This window comes from Grampus griseus (genome assembly GCF_964374135.1).
Source record: "Grampus griseus genome assembly, chromosome: 17".
NCBI lineage: Eukaryota > Metazoa > Chordata > Mammalia > Artiodactyla > Delphinidae > Grampus > Grampus griseus.
Window position 1 is genome coordinate 47,405,736 of NC_139011.1, and position 26,349 is coordinate 47,432,084.

At 37.5% G+C, this 26,349-nt stretch overlaps 2 protein-coding genes across 4 annotated transcripts in view; one reads left to right on the forward strand and one right to left on the reverse strand.

The window, feature by feature from the left end:
* Positions 1 to 18,107, reverse strand: LOC309835491 (receptor-interacting serine/threonine-protein kinase 2-like). Of its 3 annotated transcripts, none has more exons than XM_082674985.1 (6): positions 17,833 to 18,107; positions 12,982 to 13,135; positions 10,188 to 10,343; positions 2,194 to 2,351; positions 1,067 to 1,116; positions 1 to 227 (listed from the first exon to the last, which is right to left on the reverse strand). In XM_082674985.1, the coding sequence occupies exons 1-6, from the start codon at positions 18,003 to 18,005 to the stop codon at positions 61 to 63; spliced, it is 858 nt and encodes a 285-aa protein (XP_082531111.1). In that variant the 5' UTR covers positions 18,006 to 18,107; the 3' UTR covers positions 1 to 60. The 3 variants fall into 3 exon arrangements, with proteins under 3 accessions (XP_082531111.1, XP_082531110.1, XP_082531109.1); XM_082674984.1 differs by lacking the exon at positions 17,833 to 18,107 and adding an exon at positions 15,982 to 16,059; XM_082674983.1 differs by lacking the exon at positions 17,833 to 18,107 and adding an exon at positions 14,278 to 14,832.
* Positions 18,004 to 26,349, forward strand: part of LOC309835240 (uncharacterized protein) — a gene marked incomplete at its 5' end in the record, with an annotated part of 11,234 nt that continues 2,888 nt past the window's right edge. Inside the window, 6 exons of the mRNA XM_082674658.1 lie at positions 18,004 to 18,769; positions 18,982 to 19,028; positions 19,588 to 19,745; positions 19,963 to 20,150; positions 22,463 to 22,628; positions 25,301 to 25,588. Coding sequence (XP_082530784.1) covers positions 18,004 to 18,769; positions 18,982 to 18,992 — 777 coding nt within the window. The 3' untranslated portion in view covers positions 18,993 to 19,028; positions 19,588 to 19,745; positions 19,963 to 20,150; positions 22,463 to 22,628; positions 25,301 to 25,588. The remainder of the gene's footprint in view (positions 18,770 to 18,981; positions 19,029 to 19,587; positions 19,746 to 19,962; positions 20,151 to 22,462; positions 22,629 to 25,300; positions 25,589 to 26,349) is intronic.

Below are 26,349 nucleotides of genomic sequence, written 5' to 3' on the forward strand. Positions count from 1 at the left end.
TTTTATTTACAGCGTATTTGTTATTTTTGTAATTCAAAAGGCCCAGATTAAAACTGTACACTAACTTAAGAAAGACGGTCTTTCATCTGGATTTTGTGCCCATCCACTTTCTATTAGAGAGATCATAAGTGCTCGATGAGGTATATCAAATGGCAAACTTTCTTCATTAGTGTCAGGTCGATGTCCTTGTGACACACTATACATAATCTGCAAAGGATTGGTGACTTCTGTCAAAACAAATATATTTCATTCATTAGAAATATATTATGATTTAATATATTAAATACATTCTAAAGCCAACCAAATGAACATGAGGGAATCTTAAAATCTTAGGAATAATTCATTACTTCCCTTTCTGTCAAAGGAATATTTAGATCCCAGCTATTGCCAGACTTGCTGCCTCTCGTGGGAGGAGTTTATATCTTCACCTCTTTAATTCTGGGCTTGGCCATGTGATTTGATTTGGCCAATGGAGTATGAAGAGAGCAGAGTAAAACAGAGCTCAGCAGAGCTGAGCAGAACCTAGCAGAGCCAAGAAGGGCCACAGCAACTAATAACCCAATGTGAATGAAAAATAAATGTTTAGTTTGTAAACTACTGAGATTCTGAGGTTGTTACACAGCAAACTGACCTAAATGAACCTCAAAATAAAGAAAGAGACAATATTATCAGAAAATTTTAAAAGTATTCTTCAGTATTTGCTGGTCTTTAGAAGAAGCACTAGTTAAATTTTCATACAAACGATTTTACAGCTGGAATGAATCTTAGAAATAAGAATTCAAAATTCTTATTTTGCAGATAAAAAAATGAGGACTTAAGAGATTTAGTGGCTTATAATAGAGTTAATTACTATCAGAACAAGAAGAATCTACACATTTTTCTGATCCTTAATCCAGTACTTTCCATCATACAGTGGATTCACAATGACAAATTGTTGTTTTTCTAGTGTGTTTTCCACAAAATGACTGTTAGGCAGATTTAAAATAAGTGATCTTTATTCAGATAGTTCTGAGTATGACTTACCAATATGATGTCACCTAGAATAAGGAAGTCAAAGTACACTTACCTTCAAAAGGCTGTTTTCTAGATAAGACTTCCCATGTGATAACTGCATAGCTCTTTAAGATAAAAATATACATATAGTACTTTATAAACTATTCATAATAAACTAAAATGGTACTGATTTTAAAAGCTGACTGTGAGATACCATTTTTTAAAGTAATAATGTAGTGAAATGCTGCTTAAAGAATCACTATATAGAACCAAGATGATGAATATTCATATACAGTTTTATTTTGAAAGGGAATTAATTCAATTTGAAAAATTAGGAAATTACTGTAATAAGAACTTGAAGTTATAGGCAAGGATAACTTGTGGATGATTCTTTAACACCTAGATAAGCTATGCCCTTTAATTACATGATTCTATTATTCACACAAAATAAAGAGCAATAAAAAAGGCTGTCTCATGTAGCCCTATTCTATTGACTCTTTTTCTGGTGTAAGTACTGTCTCTTTTGGTAGTGTTAAATGTTAACTGCACTGTTTCCCTCCACCTATCAAGGTCACATATGATAAAAACCCTTGAATATTATAAATTGATAGGACAACAAGATATGCTTTAATAATTTTTAAGGATGTAAAAGTAGCTTAAGGCGAGGCATCAGGACTTCCCTGGTGGCGCAGTGGTTAAGACTCCATGCTCCCAATGCAGGGGGTCCGAGTTTGATCCCTGGTCAGAGAACCAGATCCCACATGCATTCTGCAACTAAGGAGCCTGCATGCTGCAACCCAGGAGCCCATGTGCCGCAACTAAGGAGCCCACCGCTGCAACCAAATAAATAAGTAAATAAATATTAAAAAAAAAAGTAAGGCATCTTTATTTTCACGTTTTTAATTTTTAATTTTTTTTTTTGGCTGCACCACACAGCTTGTGGGATCTCAGTTCCCTGACCAGGGACTGAATCTGGGCCATGGCAGTGAAAACCAGGATCCTAACCACTAGGCCACCAGGGAACTCCCAAAGCAAGGCATCTTTAATATGAAAAACATTAACCACTGTCTCTAATTTATTTTCACCACACTTATGAGAGAAGCATAAAAATCATACTTTTAAAATGTAGCTTCAAAATTCGGATTGATTAATCTTGTTTTTTAGACAAGGTTAACTCTGAGCAAAAGTAACATGCTGTACCTGTATATATCATGCTTGATAGTAGCCCTTGATTTTTGTCCAGGTTCATAGTTTTCAGGTGGCATATAGATAATTGTCCCTCCTTCTGGTGCAGATTTACTACTTCGTGATTGTGAGAGGGACATCATGCGCCATTTTGATAAGCCAAGATCTGCAATCTGGAAGGGAAAAAAGTAATTGAATTTTTGAATTTTCTCTTTAAAAAAGTTCAAGAATTGTTTTTGTTTATATTTATTATATTTAGACATGAGACCAGAGTAAATGCTATATATATTAATATTTTATTTCTATAATAGTCTATTAGTTTCTTAACAAATTGGATTCCATAGTGCTGAACCCAACAACTCTAAAAGCAATATAAACTGACTTGAAGTTCAGCATAATATTACAAATTTTAAAAGAGACTAAGTTTTGAAAACTTAAACAGGAGTATTTTTGCCTTTTATTCTGAATGAGTATATACACTTCACTTTTTGTGACAAGTAGCTTTATATCATGTGCTTTCAAAATTTACCTATACCTCGCAAAACTGCTAAACTAGTCATATCTAATACGATTGTCACTGGGTATTGTTTACAACTCAGGTTTATATGTTCTTATTTATAATGTGCTAAAAATAGTATCCTTAAAGTTTGAAATAAGTAAAATTCCAATATAGTATAACTCATTATTATATGATTTATACCTACCACTAAAAGAATATCTGTTAACAATAGTATAGTTAGCATATAAAACATATTTATGTCCATGACAAGGAGTGCCTAAAGCATTATCAGTGACAAACATTCTGTACTTTTGATATGTCCTTTACAGTTTTACTTCACTTGTAAATTTTGTGCAGATACTATCAATACACAATATCTTATAACTAAGTATCTAAAACGTTGCAATGTTTTTTTTTTTAAAGGGAGACAAAAATGTAAGAACAGAAACAATATTTAGTGAACAAAAGAGTATAGGAAAACTCTGAAGACATTTAATTTAAATCACTTAGATCTTCACACGGCACAATTTAGGAGTCAACAGAGTGGAATGAGCTCTATCCAGCACACCATTTGTGGTTCAATCATTTAACTCTTAAAATGTTCACTAGCTTTAAGAGAAGAAATAAGTTATTTAGTGTTTAGATGAATTTGAGATTAAAAAAAATTATGGCCCCACTCCAAAAAGGGAGGGGGTAGCCTATATGAATCTTTCATACAGTATCATAATAAAAGGGTAAGTCTAAGAAAAATAATTAGAAAAGACCAAGAGGAAACATGGTGCCACTACATGAAGATAAGCTGGATTGATTTCTAAAGGCAATATAATATGTGTTCTGGAACATGGGTTCTAGAGCCTTGATTACTTAGATTTACATTCCACTTCTACCCCTTAATTAGCTGTGCAACCTTGGACAAGTTTTCTAATTTCTCTGTGCCTCAGATTACCCATCTTTAAACTGGGGATAATAACATAACACAGGGTTGTACTGAGGATATTAAACTAGTTATTCTAAGTGAAGCACTCAGAACAGTATCTGACACGTAGTAAATGACCCCTGTGTATTAGTATTATTAATGTTTTGTACATGGGAATAAGCCTCTAAAGATTGCTCTTATTCATACAATACTAATAAGCACAGTACATAGTTTCTGGGCCTTTAATACACTTTGAGGTGGTATTAAGACTCTGGGGCACCGTATATCCTACTTACTTCTACTTGCCACTACAAACTCTTATTCCTCCCACTCATTCTCTAAAAGCAAAAACAGTACTCCAGCTGCACATCTGCTAGGATAATAAGCATCACTATGAGAAGCAAAGTTTATTTCTGTGCCACAGTGAGAAATGTTAAAAAAAAAACACAAAAACTGGGATGTGGTCCATCTTATACCTGACCCACAAATTGCAAACTACTGGGCTAAATACTGGTTTGAATACAGTGCTGGAGAAAATGTATTCTGAGCTTGCTTCCTTATGTGCTCCTTTCACTTCACCTAAGGTCTTCATCTATGTTCTTAAATCTCACCTAGAAAACTTAATCAGAATTCCCTTTATCAGCTAATTTAGTTTGGCTTTCACATGGAACCATATTTGTCCCCCTTCTCTATTACAAACACCAGGATCTTCCAGAGAAGAAAAAAAAGTGAAGAATATGATGAGAGGAATACAAGTTCCATGATTTCTTGAGGGTCCTGGTATCATTCAGCAATGAAGACAGAGGATAGGAACTTTTCTATTCTATACAAGATCTTAACATGCATTTCAAAGGTAAAGGTTCTTTTTAGCTAAAAAAGATGATAAAAGCAACAAGAATTTACTGTATTAGCACAGGAAACTATATTTAGTATCTCAAAATAACCTATAAAGGAAAATAATCTGAAAAATATATAAAACTGAATCACTTTGCTGTACACCTGAAACTAACATAATATTGTAAATCAACTATACTTCAATTTAAAAAACGATTAAAAAACTAGAGGAAATTAAAACACACTATTCATAAAAATCATCCATAATCTTATTACCCTACCAGAATAGCTATTTTCATTTATATAATACTATCCATGTCTGTAAATTTATAAAGTTATCAGTAAGAAGCTATGAGGAATAACTTTAAGTATTCTTAGAAGTTCCACACATGATGGACAGAATAGCTGAGAAATCAAACGTGGTACATATAAACATTTATTTCAAATAAGCCTACCACAGGTTCATTTGTATTTAAGGTGCACTAATTGATGCTGTCCAGCAGATAAACAAATTGAATGTATTCTTTTTAAAGTAGAAAAGTCCTGGTTGATCTTAATTGGTAGTATATATTTTTCTTTTAGATACTATGTTTCTGGTTAGCATTCCAGTATAAAAATTTACTTCAAAAAACTGTAGCAAGGTGTGTTTCCATTTAATTTCATTAAGTATTTTAAAAGATTTTTTGCACTTCATTTAAAGGCCCTTCCAAGAAGATAGGTAGATCAGGTAACTGTTACTTTTTCATGAGTCACTGATAAACTTTGACTTTTAAGGGACATTTATAAAATAAAAAGTAGAGACACACAGGATGCATATAAAAGAGTATCATAATTTATAAGAATAGTATTAGAAAGGTCACAGTTTTGTATGTGTTAAAGCTAATAAAAGTTAAAAAAAACACACAAAGCCAAACTATTTTAAATTCTATTTATTTCAAAGAAAGACCATGGCTACCCTACTGATCAATGAAAAAGAGAAAGTAGGGATCATCATCACCTATTACTTTGCTTCTGTTTTCTGTATCAAGAATAGTTTCTGGACTGAGATGAAGAAAATAAAGTCCAAGGAGGTTGAAAAGTTTATAAAGGACAAATCTCAGGGCATTTTACATATATTTCAGGTTTAGTTAGAATACTCGCGAATACCTCCATGGTGATGGAGAGGTATTACAGGATACGAGAAAAGAAAATGTCATTCTGATTTTTAAAAAGGGAAAATAATATTGATTTTGCAAATCTATATATTGGCAGAGACTACCCTTTTCATTACATTAAAAATGTAATGAAAGGGTTACTTTATGAGTAATTGATAAAAGAGCCAGAAAGAACTAATGAAAAATTATATTAGCCCAGTGATCAATTTCAGACCTCATGCGACATATCCCAAGTACTTGGGATGTCTAGCACAACACTGTTGCTCCACAAATACTTAATAAAGGAATGACAGACTTCATTTCCTTTTTTGTCAGTAGGACTACTGTCAAAGAGTAAACGTTAAAACAGTTTGTATATTATAAAACATTCTGAGGTACTTTAATAATATCCTTGACTATTAAATTATCAGACCTATCGGGTATATATAGAGGATCTGGAATTCATTCATCTGTTCATTCAACAACTACTTATTGAATGCTTCTATACGGCATATGCTAAGCAGGTGGCAGTGAATAAAACAGACTACATTTTAGTCTTTGTGAAGCTTATTATATTATAATTGGGGAAGACGGTCAATAAACATATTAATAAAAAATGTTTTGTAAGATGGTGAAAAATACTATGGAGAAGCATTAATCAAGGTATGAGGATACAGAGGAACTAGGCGGGTTGTCAGGGAAAGCCACTCTGATAATGAGGAAGAAAAGGAAAGGGAGTAAGTCATGAGTATGTAACAAGGAAGAATAAATCTGACTCCATATTGGATCTGTTTCTTTTACTTTAACCTTCGTATTCTATTGCTTTTGCTACAAGTTAAGAATGTTGCCTATAGCCTGAAATATACAAGACAGCCCATTCTCAAGGCTCTGACCTTTAAGGGTATAACACTTTTCTATTCATACAGAGATAAAAAGTTACAGAACAGACAATTACATTTGTTTTGTTGGACGTTTACAGGAACATCAAGATCTGACCTACATGGACTGCTGCAAGAACAAAGAAGTCCAAGAAATTTGCAACAACCAACCACACTCTCTCCCCTTTTAGTCTGAATTCTAGCTGGGGTAAGGTGGTTCTTTGGGACACTAGTCCACCATCTTCTTGGTCTACCGGCTTTCTGAATAAAGTTGCTATTCCTTGCCCCAACACCTCATCTGTTGATTTACTGGCCCTGTCCTGCAGTGAGCAGTATGAACTTGGACTTGGTAACAAGGACACCTGGGAAAGCAGTCAAGCAAGGACTTTTGTAATATTCTAATGGAAAAAAATGGAGAAATATGGGCTGTATAACAGCTCTTTTAGGAGTATTCCAAACAAAATGAATGCTTATTCTCCAAAAGCCCTAATTAATAAAAGGATTGATATTGACCTGAAAGGAGGTTTTCAGACCATGTTGTGTAGCTCTGATTTGAGCTCTGTATTGCTTAATAGTTAATCATGACTTGAAGATACAAAAAAAGCAGCTAATTAAATTTGAAGATGACACAAAGCTGGAGGACAAAGTTAAAAATCCTTGGACTACAGAAAAAACATTCAAAAAGGTCTTAAGAGCTGAAGTTATCACCCAAATGTAACAAGATAAACTTTGATGATGTCCAGAAAATATCCTGTGAAGTACATGACAAGGAGACATGACTTAAGTAACAATACATTAAAAAAAAAGAAAGAAAGAAAACCTCTCAGTGTTTTTTGTTGACACTGAGCCCAACTTGAATGTTGTTATAGGACTGCCCCCCAAAAGACGAATTAGTAAGGAACTATGAATACGAAGTAAAGTATTTAAGGACGATTCTACATTTATCACACCACATCAAGGGTGTAACTGACCAGGACCCTATGAGGCCTTCCTGGGACAGACCTCCCCCCACATATCTACTGCTTTAGCTCCTCTCTAAAGTACCTAGATAATAGTATCTGATGCATATTTCCTGAGTTTTTCAGATGCTAAAACCACCAACAAATGGAAGAAATTAACTACTTGATGATCATGGGCATGTAATCCCCAGACCTTCTAGCACCTAAGGATTGACCACCATCAACCAATCAGAGAATTTGTGCAAGAGCTGACCACATACCCAAGGTGTGTCCCTTCCTCACCTTGCCTTTAAAAATGCTTTGCTGAAACCCTTTGGGTAGTTAGGGTTTTTTCAGCATGAGCTACCTCTTCTCCTTGCTTGGCCCTGCAATAGACCTTTCTCTGCTCCAAACTCTGACATTTTGGTTTGTTTGACCTCACTAATGTGTTGGCCACACAAACTTGTGTTAGGTATATATGGGTATTTGGATTAGTTTTGAGGATCAAAATTTAAGAGAGATTTAAACACAGATGCATCTAGATAGCATCCGGGATTAAAACCTATGTAATAAGGAAATTGGCTGAAGAAACTAAAGATGTGTATAAGGGAAAAGTGTATGTGAGAAGTAAGGGGATTATAGCTAACTTCAAATCTCAGAAGCACCGTCAGGTGGAAATAAAATTGGACTTTGAACTCACTTTATCACTAGGACCGATGAGTGGAAGCAACAGAGAAGGAGTTTTGACTGATCGTATAAAAAAATGTCACAGTCATTCAGTTACGGAGCTTAAACACTCTCTTGTCACAGGGTAACTGCCTTGGGAGATGAGGGATTGTTGTAGTGAGGATTCAGAGGACCAGCTGATTAGGGGACTAGAATAGGTCACTTCTACCTGTATGGTTCTATAACTGATGGAATAGATTTGTCTCTTTTTTTTAAGTAGTATTGAGGCAGCAGCTTGCTTCTCTCTTCCTTTTCCTTCCATTTTATTCTAGGCAGAGGGAGTGCCTTCAATAAAGGTTTATTTTTTCACTTAACTTTTCTCACACTTTTTATATTTATTTTTCTATTGTTCCAACTTCCTTATTACTTATTTGAACATTTTTTGATACTTATAATAATCTTCAATTATGTATATTATTTGAAGTGCAGCAAAATACTATGTAAAAATAAAGTGAGTTACGTTTAGTATTAATTTCTCAGCAACTACTTTTTATTTGCTGTCATCAGTTACATATAGGGTAACTGAAATCACTACTGCTCTGGTGCCTTTAGGTATCTAAATCTTATGCTTTATGCAAAAAATTAATTCAAAACAGATCACAGATTTAAATGTAAAACATAAATCTATGGAACTTTTAGAAGATAACATAGAAGTAAATCTGCAATACCTGTGGCTTCGTGAAGAGTGCTTAGACATGACAGCAAAAGCATGATCATAAAAGAAATAGATTACAACTTTTGCTCTGTGAAAGACCCTGTTAAAAGGATGAAAAGAACAAACTTTGGACTGGCAGAAAATTTTTGCAAACTACATATCTGATTAAGGACTTATATCTAAAAAATATACAGAACTCTTAAAACCCAATAGTATAAAAGCAAAGAATCCAAGTAGAAAATGGTCTTAAGATATGAAGAGATGTTTCACTGAAAAGGATATAGAGATGGCAAATAAATAAATAACAATATTCAACATTATAGGAAAATGAAAATTAAGACCATGGTGCTATATCACTATACATCTATTAGAATGCTAGAATAAAAAACTATGATAATACCAAATGCTGGTGAGGGTGCAGAAAAGCTGGGTCTTTCATACATTGCTGGTGGAATATACGACGGTACAGCCACTGTGGAAAGGAGCTAGGTAGTTTCTTAAAAAGCTAAACATATGCTTACCATATGACCAAGCAGTTACACTCTTGGGCATTCATCTAGGAGGAATGAAAACTTACGTTTGTTCAAAAAGTTGCACAGGACTGTTCATAGGAGCTTTATTGTAATTGCCAAAGACTAAAAATAACCAAAATATCTCTCAACAGCTGAATGGTTAAACAACTTTTGTACACCCATACCATGGAATACTATTCACCAGTGAAAAAGGAACCAACTGTTGACACAAGCAACAACTTAAATGGATCTCAAAGGCATTATGCTAAGTGAACAAAGCAGTCTCACAATATCACACACTGTATGATTCCATTCATATAGTATTCTCGAAATGACAAAATTATAGAGATGGAAGACAGGTTAGTGGTTGACAGTAGTTAGGTATGATGGAGGGGAGAAGGTATGACTATAAAGGGGTAGCATAAGTGATATCTTTCTTGTGACAGAGTAGTGCTATATCTTGATTGCTGTGGTGGTTACACAAATTTACACATGATAAAGTGATACAGAACTATATACATGCATTGTACCAATGCCAAATTCCTGGTCCTGAAATAGTACTATAATTATATGTTATGTAACCACTGGTAGAAATTGGGTGAAGGGTACATGGGACTCCTTTGTATTATCTTTGCAACCATCTATGAATCTATAATAATTTCAAAATGAAAAGTTAACAAAGGTATAATTGACAATTTAAATTAAGAACAGAATGACTGTATTTTGAACCATAATTTTACCAATGTCTGTAGTCTAGGAATAACTAACTCACTGCAGCAGGAAGAAGTGGCACTGAATTAGGGGCTATGGAAAAGGCAGAGATATTAAATTGGTAAGATAGAAGAAATAACTAAAAAGTCTTTAAAACTATTAAACACAAGGATGCAGATAAGCTTTTTTTCAAAAAAAAGTAACTACCTTAACGTGAAATTCATTATCCAATAAGATATTCTGAGTCTTCAGGTCATGATGAAGCAGAGGAGGATTCATATTGTGCAGGTAATTTACACCTAGTGCAATTTCATGCAGAATACGAAATCTTAATGGCCAAGGAACATCAGGATATTCATTTTTCTTCATATATGTGGAAAGAAACAAAACTAAAATTAGTGGCCAAATTTATTTCCACTTAGAAAATGAAATATTCCATGAGGAAATATAGTATTAAACTAAATATCTGGTATAACTAAATTCAGGGCAAAAAATACTCATTTTGTTATATTATCAATTTGACGTTATTTAACATCCTTGTATCTTACTTTCCTCAATTATTAGAGAAAATAATGACTTTACAGTACTGATATTTCCTTTTAGTTTATACTGGTAATGCAACTACATGGTATGGGGTCTTTCTTCAATTGAGACAGTTTTAAATTATTTTTTTATCTGTATAATACCCAGACATATATTTATACTCATACCCATCTTCCCATTCTATGGCTTCTTATCAAATAACTTGTGCCCATGAATGTGTACACACACACACACACACACACACACACACAATTTGTTTCTATTCAAAATTTATATTTTAAATTTCCTATTAATATAAAACCATACTTGATTACGATGATAACCACTGCATCAATTAAAATTATGACCATAATATATTTACTTACTAAGCATTAATACTTCATATTTTTAAATCATATATTTACTTGCATTTCAGCTTGAAAAATTAGCATTTGGGAGTTTTGCTTTTGTGAAGGAGACAAAAATCATCTTCATTTCTAAGTATATATAACATAGAAACATTAAAAATGTAATGTTTTCTATTTCCTGGTACTTACAAGTGACAGTCATCTGAACTTTCTTAAATGTTTTCTGAACATAAAAGTTTTAATACAGCTTCCCAGGAGAATGAACATACTCAGAAAAATTAGATAATTTGGGAATATCCAACTATGAATCATCAGGGACCATGCCACTGGGTACATTTTACTAAATAATATGAAAAAGTATGCTTCCACTGAGCTCAACACTGTTCTTAAGAATTTTTTTTCTGCAGATGGGTCAGCTTATAGTTCATTGATTAACTAACTTGGCAGGGGAGTGGCTCAAAATACTTGTCTTTACATAGTATTTTGATTTTTTTCATCAATCTTTTGTGAGGTTGGGGGAACGTGCTTCAAGATAAATCCTGACCTAATAATACAGGACACCAAAAGAAACACAAAACACAAATGTTCAACATTACTTCCTCTTGTATACACAGATTCCCATCCCCTTGAGTAACTGAATCTTTTAATCTTTTAAAAGGTAACTTTTTCTGAAAATTATATAGTTTAAAGAAGTAACAAGGCCTCTCTGCAGTATAGTGCTATATGGAAGCTTTTGATCATGGAGAGGAAGGTAGATGAGTGCTCACTATGTATTTTATGATTCCTTCCAGGAGTCAGCAATCCCCCTGTAGGAGGCTCTAGAATTTCTAATGGGCTCCAAATTTGGGTACCAGAGCATCTACTGTGGTGCTGGGGTATGGGAAGACAACATTAGAATTTATGCTTATACTCATTTAACAAAAGGAAACTGCGTTTAATTAGTATTTGTATCTTACTTGCTGTGTTGGTTACACAAATCTTATACACTGACACTAGTTACTTTACTCTGCCCTTGTTTCAGATGGTCCTGTCACAAACAGAATGTGTTGTATCCCGAAATAAAGAGGAAGTCACTCCATGAGTGGTGACAGTGGCACCCATTCTCTCTTGTTTGCTTATAGATCACTGTGATGTATCAGAATTTAGGAGTGTTCAGTGACTAGATTTTACAGATTATGTTACTACTCAGTTTTAACTAAAGCACCCCTCACAAAAGAGACCGAGTTCTTTAAAAATATTTCTTGACAGAAACTGCAGGCTAGAGATAATCTTAGTAATATGAGAGCAAGCAAACAACAATAGATGGATACACATATTTTGAGAATGAGGACACCCCCCACAACCGGGCCATATTTGTTTACTGATGGGATTCACAATTAAAGCCAGATAACTGATACCTTGGGAAAAAGGTACATGGCTCATGCCATTGTCTATTATTGGAAAAGCTCACGTATTTGATACTCAAATTTATTTGGTCTATTAATTCAGAACTTTATGAACTGGTATTATTAACATTTAATTTGAACCCTACATTGTCTTTAACATAAAATGAAATCTGGCTTAAACTAACAATAAATTGTCTGGTGTGCAGAGTTTATCTTTTCTCTCTCCTGTTCCTCTCTTACATATATATACATGTGGATATTCGAATTCAATGTAAACCTCAGGAACAGTAACCTAAGCAAAATAATCTAGGTCACTTAGAATGCAGGGTCTGACTCCACAGTATTTTTTTTTTTTTTTTTTTTTTTTTTGCGGTACCCGGGCCTTTCACCGTTGCGGCCTCTTCCGTTGCGGAGCACAGGCTCCAGACGCGCAGGCTCAGCGGCCATGGCTCACGGGCCCAGCCGCTCCGCGGCATGTGGGATCCTCCCGGACCGGGGCACGAACCCATGTCCCCTGCATCCGCAGGCGGACTCTCAACCACTGTGCCACCAGGGAAGCCCCACAGTAGTTTTAACAACACAAAAGAAGCCATAAATGGTGAAGTTTTTCATTATTCTTATTTTGATTCATCTATATATCCCTAAATAATCTGATCATTTGTAAAACGAAAGTACTATATAGGTTGAATAACAGAATTATAACGACTGAAAATGTATAATACTTACCCTATGTAGGAGTTCATTTAATGACCCATTTGGCATGTATTCAGTAACTATTCCCCAAAATTCAGGCTCATTGCAAACTCCCCAAATTGGAAGACTGTAACTAAATCTAGCTTTGTGTAAAATTTCAGCTTCTCTTAAGACATCATTTCTTTCACTGAAGAAAGAAAATGTATAATTATTTCAAAGTAAGGAAAAATACATAATTATCAAGCCCATAAATATTAATTAATCCTGGATTTTTTCATTCATTAGCTTTTGACCTCATGTAAATTATGCAGCTTCTCTTAGTTTCTTCGTGTTTAAAGTTGGGATAATATCTACCCTATATATTCCATAGGTCTGTTTAGAGACCAAAATACCTGTATAAGCCACTGACAGAAAAAAGTGCTACATACAGATTATTATTGTACTCTTCTCAGGAAAGGGAAAGAATACCATGTTTAAGTTTATAAAGTCTATATTAGAATGATAGGTGCTTGAACTAATTACGTTAAGTTTATGTTGTATTAAAATGATCAAATTTGATTAGACTATTATATTAAATTTTATGGTTGCATACCATGTAAAAATTTTCTAAATATCCTGAATATTAAAACACTTAAATGTTGTAGATTTTAATGACTAGATGATAATAGTTGCATAAGGGTCAATAATGCTTAGAAATTATATACTGGAACACAGGAAAAGGACACTGAGAACAGGTAAATGCTTAGAATGGATCCCTGGGCTAACTCTGGATCCCAGGTTCATTTGATTTTTCATTCATAAAACAAATAAATATTGAACATTTATTATGAATAAAGAACTGTGCTCAGCATTATGGAGACTAGTAAGTTTAAAAAACCAAAAAACAAAACACATAGTCTATGACCTCAAACTGTCCAGAAATCTTTTTAAGAAAAATAAGTACTCACTGTGGTCTTGATTTACACTTCTCCAATGATTAGTGATGTTGAGCACCTTTTCATATACCTATTGGTCACTTGTATGTCTTTGGATGTGTTAATTATATTGATATTGGTAATTATTCCATGATGATGTATATGTATAGCAAATAATCATGTTTTGCACTTTAAATATATACGATTATATTTGTCAATTATTCCTCAATAAAGTTAAAAAATAAGAAAGGCAAAAAAAGAAAACCAAATACTTAAAATATAAGGCAGAATATGATAAGCGCCATCAAAAACAAGTAAATAAGCACGCAAATAAATAAATATAGGGAGCTCAGAGAACTAGTAAATCTGGGCTAAGGGAGTTGCTACAGTCTTTAGAGAGAGATGTCAACAGTACCTTAAGGATGGATAGAATTTCAACCACTGGAAAAAGGGCATCCAAGATATGTGGTCCCTCTCCAAGATGGAAGAGATTTTGCCTTTCTTTTTCATCTGTGTCTCCCCAGGATCTGGAACAGTACCTGGCACACAGAATTTGTCTAATAGATGTGTATCAAATGAACTCAAGGAAGTTAAAGTACAGGCTATATCTGGAAAATGACAAATTGTTTAATATGAATCAGGATGTGTAACAGCGTGTGTAAAGGGAGTGAGGTGAATAGGGTAGGGTAGGGCCTCATCTCAGAGCCTTAAAGCCAGGTGAGAGCATTTACACTTGATTTGGTAGTCACTGAGTTGTGACTACAGGTTATTGAGCACAGGAGTGACAGGAGTGGAACAAACTTTTAGGATGATTAACTTGGCAGCAAGGTGTAGGATCAGCAGAAGGAGGTAGAGTTTGAAAGCCAGGTATTAGAAGATTATAATACTAGTTAAGATGTGAAGCAATGAGAGTCTGAAACTATAAAGGTTGCAGTGTAAATAGAAAGAAAAACACTAGCTGAATAGAATACCCAGGCTCTGGTGGCTGACTGATTGACCTGATTGACTAAGGGAGGTATATACATATATATATGTGTATATGTGTGTGTATGTATGTGTGTGTGTGTACGTATGTGTGTGTGTACATATATATGAAGGGAACTGCATTTGTCACCAATTTTTTTCCATGGATGGTTTGGTATTGGTAGCAGCAGTAATAGAAAGAGAACTGTCTCTAGGAGAAGCTTATTAGGTAAACAATGATGATTAGTTGGTGCTTAAACCACCCAAGCTCTTGATGAATGCCTGCCGAAATAAGAAAAGCAACAGACATTCCAGACCACACTATGAAGCCTCCTTTAAAAACAAACAATAAGCAAAATAAAGCAAAAACATCTTAGTCATCTATGTTTTGAAGAGGTAATATACTTACATGTTTCAAAATTCAAGAATTACAAGAATGCATAAAAGAGTTTCTCTTCTTCTCCCTGCTCTTCAGCCACTTAATATCCCAACTGTGAGGCAACCCATTTTACCAGTTTGTGAGACCTGCTTTAATTAAATTTATATTTCCTAAGCTGAAACAGGTCTGTATTTGCCTCATGAAATGTAGGTCAACAAGACAGTTATTGAGTAGCACCTTTGCTGGGAAGGTTCCTGGAGAAACCTTCCCTGAGAAAGAATTATAGAGAGGGCATGCTAGGGGATATCTTACTGATACTTAATGTACTAATTCCCCCTCCCATGAAGAGTATGATGCATTCTTCCTTCTCTTGTGATCCTATTATTTGTTGGCCACTTTACTACAGTTGGTTTCATTATCCCTACTTTATATATGAGAGCACGAAGGCTCACATAAATTAATAATTTCTATTGGTCATGCCAACAATAAGTGGCAGATTTGGAGTCAGATTTGAATTGCAATTGTGGGACGCTAAAGCCTTTGTTTTTTCCACTCACTGCTTAATCAGAGAAGGAAAATTCTTGAAGTCAGATTTCAGGAAGAATGAGTGGGAAAACAGAAAAAGCCAACACAGTTTAAAACTAGGTTTTTATATTAAAAAAATAAAAATGTAAAACAGCTTTTACAGACATATTACCAAAATTACCCATAACAAATTTCAGTTACAAAACAGTTACACTGTTTACACAAGGTATTTGAACAACCTCTCAGACTCACCTATTCATAAGGCGTTGGGAGATTGCTGGGGAAGGTCCTCTCATGGGCAGAAGTCAGGTTACAGAGAATAATTCACCAATCACTAAAATAAGAACATGTTACAGCACATAAACTTAGTTTTCTTTTGTGATCTCAAAGAACAATGCAAACATTATCCACACCAGAGCCCAAGAAGTACATGTATCTGTTATTCCCACTTCATAAGTGAGGACATAAGACACCCTGTGAGTCAACTGCAGAGCCCAGTCCTATGCTCAGACTACATAAATACAGCTAATGTTAACATTCTAGGAAACAAGTGGAAGAAAAAATGTGATGCAGTAATGCCAGAGTGTTGCACTGGTCCTTATGGCGTCTTTGACGGCAGAATTAATTTCCTACCCGATTTAGTGAAGAATTTTAGATTATGAAATTGTTAATGAGCACGAGAGGGAACTCCCTTCATTTCTTGGCCCCAAATGGCACAAAACTTAGATAAATTAAAATCTTGAGAAGCAGCATCCAAAATGGGAGGATCAATCTCCTTTAAAATACCTAAGGAGTCCATCAGTGCTAGATTTCCACATATTTTAATAGTTGATTCTAAAATACATCTACCCTCTCTAATCAACCACCACCCTTCAAAGTTGACTACATACACATAATTTCCCAGTAATCGCTCCACAGAATTCAAGACCCAGGGTAAATATACCCTGTATATCACTAAATCAGGATTATGGTACACAAGAAGCGGGAACAATTTCTAGAGGTGTCTCAAACTTACTGTGAGATCTAGCCCATCCAAGCCTGATAGCAAGAGAGCAAGTAAAAGCCACAGGCAGATGAAAGTCAATACCATTAGCAGGGCTGAAGCTGAGGAATTTATCTGCTGTTGGATACTGACAGCCTCTAGCTAATCAGGCATCTAGCATGATGTATTTTCACTTTAGATATAGGGGGAGGAGAGGAGAATGTTGCAGTCATGGATGTTAACTCACTAAGAATTGAATGCAGGGCCTAGTTAAATTCCTATTGGAAGGAAAATACACAAGACTAGTGACTAGACTCACTGATTAATATATACGGTTGAAAGGTTTTTCTGGAAACAGGAACTAATCTAGCCTTCCCTTGAAATCTGGACATTGCACTAAACTTGGTCCAGGATGGGAGAGACATTCAAAAGTTTGGGTCATTTAACAGCTTTCTGATTTCAGTTTATTGTTAGCAAAAATAATACAAGTTTCCTCTAGAGACAGGCTTCCTTCCCTGTGACGGTAAGAGGAGAAACTAAATTGAGTCTGATATCTAAACTTTCATGCCTACATGTGTAAACCAAAAACAACAAAAAGCCCAAACCAAAACGTCCCAGACTCTACAGCAGTGCTGTTCAATAAAAATATAATGTGAACCACATATACAATTTGAAATTTTCTAATAGCCACTTTTAAAAAAAGTTAATAGCCACCTATGGCTAAGAGCTACCTATTGGGCAGTGCAGCCCTAGAATTCGACTTCAAAAAAGAAAAAAAAAAGGGAAAAACAAAGCAAACAGAACCCAACTTCAATAAAGAGGACGTTTAGAGTTGGGCTGTGATTGCTGATTTTTGGTGTCTGGAGAAAGGAGGCCCAGGAGTAAGAAAAAAAGGAGAGGGCAGTGAAAAGAAGCGTGATTGCTGCATCTCCAGAGAAGCCTGCTCTCCCCACCATGTTAGCCCAAGCGTTGAACGGCTGCCTAGAGGTGACGAGGTGTGCGGCCGATCCCAAGTGGTCACCGTCGCTTGGGCTTCAGAGCCCGCTTGCCGGGGGTTAGAGCCAGTGGGGTGGGGAACGCAGATTTCGGGGCTCCGCGGTGGAGCCGCCAGGGCGCCCTACCTGTCGAGCAGCGGGCTGTGAATGTGCAGGTGTTTCACGGCCACCCGAACGCGCCAGTCTGCGTGGCGGGCAGAAGACACGGTGCCGGACGCGCCGCGGCTCAGGTAGCGCAAGTCGGCGAGCTTGTGGTACGGGATGGTGGGCGGGACGCTGCAGATGGCCTCCTCGTTCATGGTAGCGGGTGGCGCGGGCACTCAAGCAGCCGATCGATTCCGGAAGTGCCCGCCGCTCCCGCGGCTCCACCCCCTGCGCGAGCCGGCTCGGCAGGCACTACAGCCTGCCGGACTTGAGGTCACGAGGCCGTCCATTCTCCGCGCAGCGGACGCCAAGCCGCTGCTTATCCGGAGCCGGAGCGGACTCTTCTCTTCTAGAGACTGGTCAACTCTGCGGCGGCGGGGCGCACAGGGCAGGAGCTTCCTCTCTCCGACCTGGCCCTCCCAGGCGCTGCCAGCCACCCGAGCCCGCCTTTCGGAGCTCCTCCCTCCCCAGACTTCTCACGCGACGTCAGCGGCGGATGCCGAGGCGGGGATGAGGGCCACTGGCCCGCGATCCTCCCAGCAAGGCTCCGGCCTCGGCCTCAGGCCCGAGATCTCCGCCTTGTGGCGACCAGACGACGTGTGCCACACCGGCGGGGCTCGGGCGGGGGCTTGGGAGTGGGGAAGTGAGCCAGGGGCGCTCAATTTGTCTTCTCTCCCCGCAACCCACAAGGTTGGAAAGGTTTTCTTGTGGGGAAATTTCCTCTCCGCAGCTTCACACTCAGTCAGCGGACCCTCCCACCCAGGAGGAATCTCCCCTGGTCCCATCGGCGCGTCTTCCGGGAGTCGCCAAACACCAGACAGAGGTAGCGGGATGGGTGTGGCAGCTGCCATTTCCTGCGCGGAAAGCCCTTTGAGGACGTGCGGTGGTGACTTACTAGGGCTCCGCGCTTCTCAGCCCGGTGAGTCAGGTAGGGGTGTAGATTCACTTGCTTATCTGGACTCCAGTCTAACCTCACTTGCAACTACTTCAGTCGTGTGGGGGTGGCTGATAAGCCCTGTCAGAGTTTAATCCTGTCTAAACGTTCAGATGTTTAGTTCCTGTTGAGTGCTTCTCTACTAGGGACCTATTTTTCTGACTTTTTTTTTTCTCTCCTGACGTCCATAATTACAGACAGAGATTGAAAAGTAACCTTGAGAGAGTCCCGCCCTTGATTCCAGGTAAGACTGCAAACATTTCTTTCTTATAGATCTGGGAAGAATGCGGTGTTTAATGCCAACCAAAAAAGACTGCAAAGATCTTTTTACCTTAAACAAACACTTTTCTACACCTGAAATGACTATTTTGCAAAGTGTGGTGCAAATACTATACACAATACCAAGTCCATGCTAGGCATTTAATGAATTCTAAAGCAAAAGTAATAGGGAATGCCTGACTTCAATCAGGGATTTCTGCCTACAGAAAATCAGTGCTTCCTGTATTTTTGTATTGCCTGAAATGAGAGTAGCAGTGTTACATTTTACAATAAATGGAAGCTGTAATGAAAGAGTGTGTTTTAAAATTTGATAACTTAAAATAAAATACTTAGCTTTAAAGATATGGTCTGATAATCTGTGGTTCATTCCTTAATAAGCTTTTTGCTACAAAGAGTGCTCAGAAAACTTTTCCCATTCATTCATTCATTCATCCAGTCAGTTTACAAACAGAATTCTAGAGAAAGAGAACAAAAATTAAGAAGGGAGGAAATGATCAAAATAATAATTCAAGAATTTCTTCCAGGACCAAAAGACAAAGATGTTCATATTTAAAGGACCCACCAGCTACCCACAGTGACTGAAAAAGGACCTATGTTAAAGCACACCATTAAAAAGATCAGAACACTAAGAATAAAGAGAAGATTCTAAAAGTTTTCAGATGGAAGGAGCAGGAATAAACGGGTGAGAATTAGAATGGCATTGGGTTTCTCAACAATAACACTTTTATGCTAAAACACTACAGTGAAATTTCAAGTTTTGTAAGACAATAACTTCCAACCTAGAATCCTATAGTCAAACTATCCATCAAGAGTAAGAGTAGAATAAAAACATTTTCACATATACAAGGATGAAAACATTTATTTTCCATCCATCCATCCACCTTTTTTTTTTTTTTAAGGGAAAGTTACTAGAGGATGTGCTCCAACGAAACATGAGAGCAAGACAAGAAAGAGAAAGATGTGGAATCCAGAAAAAAGGACCAGGAGAACGTGACGGGAAATTCCAGGGTGAAAGATATGTGGCAGAATTAGAGAGCAGTCGTTTTCACCAGAGAAGGAAGATGGCAGACTCCAAGAAGAAAGACTGGTTAGTGTAATTGAATTTATTTAGATTACTAATTTTGACTATTTGGGTAGTTATATTGATAGATGTTTGATAGATCTAATGAAATACGTGATAAAATTCGAGAGAGAACTTAAAAATATAAGCAAGTAGAAAAAGGAAGCAATTATTAATTCCATGAAAGCTAAAAATTAGACAAGAATGGAAACAGCGTTTCTCCGACTGTTCTGTGGTGAAAATTTTAAGACTTTTTAGAGCTTCTGAAATACTAGTATATTATAAATCTCGAAGGAGAGAACATGCAGCATAGAGCACTATAAAATTTATGTATATTTTTAATTACATTACTTTAAAATTTTTAAAAATTAGTATTCACACGGTTCAAAATTTAAAAGTGTAACAGACAGATAATTCAATAGAAAATTAGGCAAAACACCTAGATACTTCACACAAGGGTATATCTAAATAGCAAATAGTAAATGCATGTGAAAAGGTGCTCGACCTCATCAGTCATTAGAGAACTGCAAGTTAAAACCACAGTGCAATATCACTACACAAATACAAGAATAATTAAAATTAAAAAGACAGAATATAGCAAGTGTGGGTGAGGTTTTGTAACAATTGGAGCTCTTGCACATTGCTGGTGGGAGTGTCAATTGGTACAATCAATTTTGCAAACTGTATGGCAGTACTATTAAAATTGCAGATATGCAGATCCTCAGCAATTCCTTGCCTAGGTATATGGACATGCATATGCATATACTAGAAAGTTCATAGTAGTGCTATTTATAATAGCTTCAAACTGGAAATTACCCAAATATCCATAAATAGTGGAATGGGTAAATGATTTGTGGCCCATTTTTTTACACAGTGGGATACTAAACAGCAATGATATTGAGCAGTGTGCAATATTGATGAATTGCACAAATACAATACTGAATGAAAAAGCTAGACACAGAAGAGTATACATTTTATGAGTCAATTCCTATTAAGTACAAAAACAAGCAAAACTAGCCTATGCTTTTAGAAATCAGGATAATGTCTACTCTTGTAGAGTGGTCATAGTGACTAGAAGGGACAGGATGAGGCCTCTGGGGTGATAGAAATGTTCTGTTTCTTGATCTAGGACCTAGACTCTTGGTGCCAGTTGCATGGGTATGTTCAGTTATGAAAATTCTTTGCGGTTACACAATGTGCACTTTTCTGTATATATATATATGTTACACTTCAATAAAAGGTTAATAGGTTTAAATACAAAATAAATAATACATGTGGGTGTATATTATGTCTCTTACTTTTATTTAATTAGTATTACAGTATATACCTGTTCACCTTGCTTGTCTTTCACTTAGTAATCTATTTCAGATATCTTTCCATACAAATGCATAAAAAGCTTTCTCAACTTTTTTTTTTTAAATGATGGATATGCCATAATTTACCCCTCATTGGTGGACACTTAGCTGGTTTCCACATATTTACTGTTACAAATTATGCTGCAATAAGTAATCATTACATATGTCATTTCATACATGTGTAAGTGTATCCATATATATGCCCTAGAAGCTGAACTGCTGGACAAAAGAGTTATGTTCGTTTGTAATTTTGGTTTGTATTGTTGAATTGACCTTCACTGAGGTTGTTCCAGTTTTCTTTTTCTGCAGACAAATGAGAGTGCTGTTTTTCCACACACCTTCTTTCATTTCTTTTTGAGATAGATAGTATAATATTGATCTGCTGATTCCTGTATTTCAGTGCTTCTAAACTCATTTAAATGCTAAGATTCTTTTTATTGCAGACCTTCTAAATATCTGGCTTCAATTTTTTATCACAACCTCAAACTTTAGCTTTCATGATAGTTTCACCATTATACAGCTTAAAAAATATGTATTCTTAGTGATATGTACAGTGTTTAATTAATGCCCATAATGAATGGCTGATGACAGGAAACCTAAAGAATACTGATGCTAAACTACATCAACTAAATGAGAAACAAAAAACATGAGAATAATTATGCAAATTAGGCTAAAAAACAAGCCTCACACCTATATGTTGAATTCATCTATTCAAAATTCTGTAGAATCATTAAGTCATATTTTCCATTTACTGAGAATAAAGGTTATTTATATCTGCATGTGCTATTTTAGGGACATGGTAGCTTGAAATGGCATGCTTGAAATCTCTCATAGTCTGTTTTTCTGTTTTGCTTGTTTTTTTAACTTCAATGCCTTTTATTCCTGTAAGTTCTTTTTATTTATTTATTTTTCTAATTTTTTAAAAAATTAATTTTTATTGGAGTATAGTTGCTTTACAGTGTTGTGTTAATTTCTACTGTACAGCAAAGTGAATCAGCTATATGTATACATATAACGTCCATGGACAGAGGAATGGATAAAACAGATGTGGTATATATATACAATGGAATGTTATTCAGCCATAAAAAGGAATGAAATTGGGTCATTCGTAGAGACGTGGATGGAGCCAGAGACTGTCATAAAGAGTGAAGTAAGTCAGAAAGAGAAAAACAGATATCATATATTAATGTTTATATGTGGAATCTAGAAAAATGGTATAGATGATCTTATTTGCAAAGCAGAAATAGAGACACAGATGTAGAGGACAAACGTATTGACACCAAGGGAGGAAGTGGGGGAGATGGGATGAATTGGGAGATTGGGATCGACATATATACACTATTGCTACTATGTATAAAATAGATAACTAATGAGAACCTACTGTATATAGCTCAAGGAACTCTACTCAATGCTCTGTGGTGACCTAAATGGGAAGGAAATCCAAAAAAAGAGGGGATATATCTCATAGTCTTTTAAATTAGAAACAAGACAGAAAAGTTGAAAAATAAACCACTTAAAAAAGTACAAATGCAAGAATTTAAAACATCTCATATTCTAATTTTTTCTATTCTTTGGTCTGAAAGCATCTGGTAACCATTGGGGGAAAATGGGTGAAGGATATGTGGGACCTCTCTGTATTATTTTTACAACTTCCTGTGAGTCTATTATTATCTCCAAATAAAAAGTTTTAAAAAGTTGTACCTGGGTGTATTAGTTTCCAGGGACTGCCATATCAAAGAACCACAAGAATTATAAAAAGGTATGTAAATGAGAAGTAAGGCTTCCTGATTCTTCAGATCTCCAGTTCACCTTCCCTAAGACAACAAATAAATTTAACAAATATTATGTGCCATAATGCTAGGTGCTGGAAATAGAGGGATAACAAAAGACACATGGTCTCTGTCCTTAAAATGCTTTTAGTGTTCTAAGGGAGAGAGAACCTAAGCATACAATTACAGTACACACTACATGTGTAACACTGGGTAGGCCCCTTAACCTCTTGGTTTTTTGAAGTCCTCAGTTGTAAAAATGTGAGGGTGCTATGAATTTATATTTGGGGCACGACAAGGTCGAGAAGAGTGTGTCTTTTCCTTTATTCTTCCAAACTGGAATGTCTTCCCTCTCTTGCGCATGGGTCCAAATCTCACTTGTCCTTCAGGCCGACTGCCAAGGAGCCTTCCCTGATTCCCCAGGCCACACAAATCTCTGCCTCTTAGGGTCAGTGCCATACAACCTAGCTGTCTCTTACGTTAATCTTGTCTCTCAAGCCAAACTCAGGATATGGGTCTCTCTTGCCCTCCTGTGGCCCCTGCGGCTGTGCCAGCCCACCGGCACACCCCACGTGGGGTGTCTACTACACTAGGGCATGGGTGGGGAGGCCCAGGGGTGAGGGGCGAGGCAGAGTACCTTTGCCTCTACCCTGTTCTCCTCCACAAAACTGCCCCTCCTCCTCAAGCCTGCCCCTCAAGTCAAAGGTTCCATATATGACCTCACTGGGTAGTGATGCCCTCACAGGCATTCTCAGAGTTTCCATGGCAGCATAACTGTGCAAACGGGCTGCACTCAGAGAAACTTCTCTACCAGTTCTCCACCAGATACCAATCTTTTTGGCTGTCTGTGTGAGAATGTGTGACCGGATAGTGTATGTGTACTCTAACCTGTGCTCTGTTCCCTGGGTGGGCAGTGCAGCAGGTACACCCAGACAGGGCAACTCTACAGGAGGTATGATACACACACAACCTCACCTGGCTGGCACATGTTCCTGTGGGGGTTGCCAACTACGTACAGCTGAGCACTTTCCCAGATGTAAGTAATACCGGTGACCTGGGACGCCTTCAGGGACGCACAGTTCTCACTGCTGAGGACAAGTGAAAGGTCATCCCTGGACAAGTGTGCAGGACGGTTCTGAGCTTTATAAATGTAGCCTTACCCTTTGGGCTACAGGATGCTTCCATTCAGACCCTTTCCTGATTGGCCTCTTAACAAAAGACAAGTGCATTTTTGTTGGCAAATTGTAAATGGAGCGGTTTGAGGAACCGGACCACTCTTGAACCGCACCTCCAAACCCAGGCACCACTGTGCTATCATGGAGACATCTATATCGGTCCCCTCAGACACATCCCTTACTGAGTTGCTGAGTACTAGGGGAGAGGGTGTTGCCATATTGATGGGAAGACCGTAAGAACGAAGGGGGGGGGGTGATGAAGTGCTAATGAGACTGGAGGGCTGAGGAGATGGTGTCCCAGGAGGCTGGGTTGATGTGAGCCTAGACTTGGTACCCAGAACCCGGTTTTGAGTCTCCTGATCACTCTGCCTCAGTATCTGTCCTTGTTCTAATCGACATAAAAGTATTAGACAGCTAGAGTTCAGTGTGGTTGAAATAGGCAGTATAAATGGGGCCAAGAGGGGTTGCCAAGGTGGGCAGGGTTCTTAACCAATTTATATTAGATTATTTTTTTCCAAAACTTGAAAGACATTTCCATGAAAGCCTCAGAAGTGACAGATTGCAAGAAATGTTTTCTCTGTTGCGGAAGGGAGAGATGGAGAGGATCATGATTGCAATTACTTTCGGGTTCTACTGTTTTCCCTGGGAACGGTGAAGAGACTTCCTCATCTGCTGCAGCCCTAGGCTCTAGGGATTGCTTTTGCAGCCAGTGTCCCTTCTCTAGGGACTCATAGAGATGATGGGCCAAGGCTGTGTTTTGGACGTCAAGTAGATTAAAAGGTCTTCAGCCAGAAACTGGGAGAGACATGAGAGAGGGAAATTCTGGCAGGAGACTGTGCACAGCAGAAGTGACTGATCAGTTCTGATTTTCTTTGCAGCAGCAGTGCCTCCCGTTTCTCGTCCTACACCTGGTCACTATCATGTCCTGTACCGCGGGTGTGGAGAAACGCAGTTGGGCTGGCACGGGGAGACATACTGCCTGGTTGGTGGCTACCGGCTCTACGGGGATGTTCCTTTGGCCACGCCAGCTAAGGTAGACGCAGAGAAGCCAGTCCCCAGACGTGCTCCGAAGAGAAAGCACTCTCTGGAATGGTCGGACGAAGACCTGGGTTGCCCCAGACCCAAAATCCGGCGATTGGAGCTTTCAAGCAGCACAGGAATACAAGGTGCTTTGATTGTCAAGCAGGGTGGCCCAACCTCTGGGCACATCGCCTCTGCAAGAGCCACAGTAAACGAATGTCCCATATTTGCTCTTTCAAGGTCGGCAGCAGGGAGTCCCCTCCTAAAGAAGGTTCTCTCTCATTGCCACACTATCCAAGGTTGCCACAAATGTTCCATCCTGTGGGCCTCATCAGGCTAAGGGCAGAGTTGTCTCTTTGCTTCTCTGAGTCGCACCATATGGTCTTAGTAACACCTCTTCACCCTGTTGACCATGTTTTTCACGGGGGCTGCTGCTGAGGCTTTATCTCATCCTTTCATGGTAGAGAGAGAGAGGATTCTAATGAATTTTACTTCCACGGGAGAGGGGAGTGTTATGATTATGTTGTCATTTTCTATGATGTCCTTTTGTCATGAATTTCTTTTCAATTTCATGTTAAAATGGGCCCACCATTCCCACTTTGTGAGGTCATTCAGCACCCTTGTTTTGCACCTTTAACATCTCTCTCAGTATCACTTGGAAATGTTTGAAATGGCATGAGCTTGTCCTCACATTCCTATCAGCTGTAAATCCGGAGCCCCAACATGAACCTAATCATTGAACAGAACACCTCTCCACTACCTGTGTAACACTGGGTAGGCCCCTTAACCTCTTGGTCTTTTTAAGTCCATAGTTGTAAAAATGTGAAGGTGCTATGAATTTATATTTGGGGCAGGACAAGGTAGAGAAGAGTGTGTCTTTGCTTCTATTCTTCCAAACTGGAATGTC